The following is a 4,057-nucleotide window of genomic DNA, read 5'->3' on the forward strand; positions in this document are numbered from 1 at the left end:
CCATGCAAACTGAACAACCGGAATCAAGTTCTTGTATGGAAAACTTTTACATTTGACGAGATATCTTCGCGAAATTTGGAACCAATTATTACCTAAGACAATAATGGAATTTCCCAAGAAATTAATTGTTCTGATCGGATCGGTATAGCATATAACTGGTATGCAAACTAATCGATCGGAACAAGTTCTTCTAAGGAACCTTTTGTTCGAAGTTAACGCTGTTTCTTGTTTAACTTAACATTTTCAAACAATTAGCAGCTGAAAATTTCATTTTTTTTTTTTTTGGTTTTTGGTCTCTCATAATTAACGATTAAAAAAAAACAAAAAATATATATATATTTAAATATTTCAGCATTCCCTGCCATGACGTTCTTGCGGGCTACGGAATTGGAAGGCATTTTCCAAAACTTCAAACTTGTCCTCTGATTTAAGACAGTATAATTTCACTCTAATTAAATTGTCTTACTTGTCCATTAGAAAATGTCACGACCAGACTGAAAAATAATATTTTTAGAATAAACGGAAATTAAACTTTCCTTAGGGACTACGAAATCGCAAATTTCGAAAAATGCGGCGCTGTTACTCATTACCTCACTAATAAACAAACAATTGGTCTAGCTGTCAACTGTCAAAACCTAAAGATTGCGCCAACTTGTAGTAGCGTAAACAAGCATTGAATTCTTGATAAAAGAATCTTCATTTGAAGAATGTACATTGTACAACAATACTAGAAATGAGAGAAATAACTCGATAATCGAAAATATATATAAACTTCGAGGCATAAAAAGTTATCAAAACAACAATTTCTTTGACGCTTGATTAGTATGCCGACATCACACCAGCTTTTTGCGGATTCCACGCAGCGATTGCGGTAAATAGCGACAGTCTTCTGCATACCAATTGGAGGCCAAACAACCAATGGCAAAACATACTCACAGCTTTTCTTTATTATTTTAAAGAAACTGTGAAATAAAGGCGAATAAAAATAAGAGCGAAAGTGAAATGAATAAATTTAAAGCTTTCTTTTGAGACAACAAATTGTATTCGCAACAGTACTAATTAGACAACGATACAATGCAGACCTTAGCATGTGTACTACAACGCTTAACCACGTTTATGATTATAGTCCAACTTTTGGCAACAGTGGCGCAAGGATTAGAAGAAGCCGCGCAGGAGAAGATAATAGAACACATTGGAAGAGAAGAGAATGTGACCACAACCGCCAACGCTACAGATGACAAGCTCAGACTTGCCGTTGATTTCGAGCAAATATCGCGCAATTTAGACACTGCGAACCACAACCACTACCTCAAGTCAGCTAATTTCAGTGTAGCAGATAACAAGGGACGTCATTCCTGCGAACGTCGCTGTCAAAATAATCAACCGCTCACGTGCTATTACCGCTTGGTGATGCATCATTACCAGGCGTCGAACGCCGAATGTGAACATTGCTTTAATAACGCAGCGGCCTGTCCGCAACAGCAATGCATTTACGGCGATGGTGTTTACACGCCCATAATAGCCATCAATCAAATGCTGCCCGCACCACCAATCGAGGTGTGTGTGGACGACACTGTTGTGGTTGATGTCATCAACTACCTTACCGAACCGATCAGCATACACTGGCACGGCATGCCGATGTTCCGTACACCCGAGATGGATGGTGCACCATTTGTTACACAGTATCCAATACAGCCAGCTGAGGGTTATCGCTATCAATTTAATGCAGAACGTGTGGGCAGCGTCTGGTATAACAGTCATGTTGGTTTGCAGCGTAACATGGGTGTGGGCGGCAGTTTCATCATACGACAGCCCATACAAAGCGATCCACAATCCTACTTATACGATTTCGATTTGCCGGAGCACACACTACTCATACAAGACTATGTATACGGTTATGATATGAGTCGTGTGAGAAATCTACTCATCAATGGTAAGGGTAGAAATCATGCTTCGAGCCTTTCCGATCGCGATCCGCGACATCGCTATGAGCGCCTACAGGTAGCTAATGGTAAGCGCTACCGCTTCCGTATCATCTACAATAGTTTCTTCAACTGTCCCGTTGAGTTCTCAGTGGAAAACCATCGAATGCTTATGATTAGTACGGATGGCAATGACATTGTACCAGTGCTAGCCGATAGCTTTTTCATGACCGCTGGTGAACGTTTCGATTTCGTGCTGCAGGCAAATCAGCAAGCGCGTAGCTATTGGATTAGGGTCCGCGGTTATGAGGATTGCGCCAAGGAAAACCTCTATCAGGGCGCTATATTGACCTATAAAAGCGTTGTAGGTCGAGCATTGCCACAAAAGCCGATGGTGAAAACCTCGTTTTGCGATAACGATAAAGAGGAATATCTCACCGTAGGCGATTATGAGCAACACCTGAAGAAAACTGTATCATACGAGAAAAGTGCATGTACACGCGCTAACTTCAAAGCCACGAATGTTGCCACAGTTGGTTTGAGCGCTTTGGAGCAACAGCCATGGAACCGTGACACCGAATTTCTCACATACTATTCGTTATTTGGCTCGCGTGTAACGTCTGCTGCCAATGATGTATCCTATCAAATTGATGACATCACTTTTAAGATGTCGAAAATTTCACTTCTGCAAACTAACGGTCTCTACAATGAGAAAGGCGTATACTGTAATCGCTCGATGCTCGCGGCAAAGGGTCAAAAGTGTGAAACGCAGCAATGCATATGCACGAATGTTGTGCATTTACCAGCTTATCGTGCCATAGAAATCGTTTTGGTCAATAATAATAATGCACCGACACCGGTGCATTTGCATGGCTACACTGTGCGTTTGGTCGGTCAGAATGTTTTGGATGGCATAGTAAACGAGAAACAGGTGAGATTTCCGTTATAGAGTTAGGAGTGAGATTTTTTGTTATTGATTGAAAATTATTTACGTGCAGATAATAGATCTCGATAGACGAGGTTTGCTGCAACGTTCAAACGATGATTATCCCATCCAAAAGGACACTGTGCAGGTGCCACCGCACGGCTATGCAATCATACGTTTCTATAGCAGTAATCCCGGCTACTGGATGTATCATAGTTCCTTGGATAGTCAGGCCGTGCGTGGCATGATTGGCATTTTCAAAGTCGGTGAAGATCATCAAATAAAAGAGGTGCCCCCACGTTTGCGCTGTTGAATCAAAATGTGTCTGCATTTGAAAGTGATTTATGAATTCTTATACTCATTCGTCAGCAGCAGAATAACAGAGGCTTTTTTTTAAGTTAGCCTATTTATTTTTTCTTCTAATGCTTTTAAATAAATTTCAATATTTATTGAAAAAAATTTATATATCGTTTTTTACTGTATCATTATAAATACGTTCTGTTAAAAAATATAATATAAAAAATAGAAAAGATCTTTCTAGAGTCATAAAGCATAACCTCTTTAATAAAAATTTCGTACCACTTTTTAAACGATTTCTATGTGTTGGAATATGGTGCACAAGGTTGCCAACCTTACAGAAAAGTAAAATAGCAGGTATATATGTAACCTGTTTCGTGTCTATATATGTAACTTGTTTCGTCCCACGGAGAGAGCGCTAATATATATTTGAGTCCATCTCTTTCTAATTACTCAACATTTGCTTCAAAAAAATACTCAGATACGATATGAGAGCGTTTTCAAAAAATATATCCAAATAGAGTGATCCATCACACAGTCGACGATATATACTCATATTTGGAGTCTATATTTGCTGTCTTTGATATTTAAGGTAGATCTAAGGAGTTTTTCAGCCAAATTAATGAACCTACAAGTTTTAAGCCAAGTCCGGACAGCTGAGTGAATTAGGCAAAAAATACCCTTGTCTTTATACAAGTAGGGAAACTGTTACTGACAAAAAAAAAAGTGGATTTCTGTCAGTAACTGTGATCGATTTGAAGTACTGTGAGGCTCTAATTTTAGTCTAGAATATTTAGAGGTATCAAATAAAAAAGGGGTTTAAGCCGGTGTAACAGTACTAATTTCTTCGAGGTCGAAAATTCATACAACCTTAATCAAGATGTTAAATATATATCAAAATGTTAAAAAAAAA

At 38.8% G+C, this 4,057-nt stretch overlaps 1 protein-coding gene across 1 annotated transcript; it reads left to right on the forward strand.

Moving 5' to 3' along the window:
- The first annotated feature begins 674 nt into the window (after positions 1 to 674).
- On the forward strand, positions 675 to 3,245 carry Mco3 (Multicopper oxidase 3). Its single transcript, XM_036378020.2, has 2 exons — positions 675 to 2,853; positions 2,921 to 3,245. Exons 1-2 carry the CDS (start codon positions 1,075 to 1,077, stop codon positions 3,158 to 3,160), a joined length of 2,019 nt encoding a protein of 672 aa, XP_036233913.1. The 5' UTR covers positions 675 to 1,074; the 3' UTR covers positions 3,161 to 3,245.
- Positions 3,246 to 4,057: the final 812 nt, after the last annotated feature.

The sequence above is a fragment of the Bactrocera oleae genome, chromosome 2 (assembly GCF_042242935.1).
Source record: "Bactrocera oleae isolate idBacOlea1 chromosome 2, idBacOlea1, whole genome shotgun sequence".
Taxonomy (NCBI): Eukaryota; Metazoa; Arthropoda; class Insecta; order Diptera; family Tephritidae; genus Bactrocera; species Bactrocera oleae.

What these genes read in the sequence shown, in the direction of transcription:
- Mco3 (XM_036378020.2), top strand. Translation starts at nt 1,075, where the DNA reads ATGCAGACCTTAGCATGTGTACTACAACGCTTAACCACGTTTATGATT. An exon ending in GCATAGTAAACGAGAAACAG is followed by an intron (nt 2,854 to 2,920) that starts GTGAGATTTCCG and finishes ATTTACGTGCAG; the next exon opens with ATAATAGATCTCGATAGACG.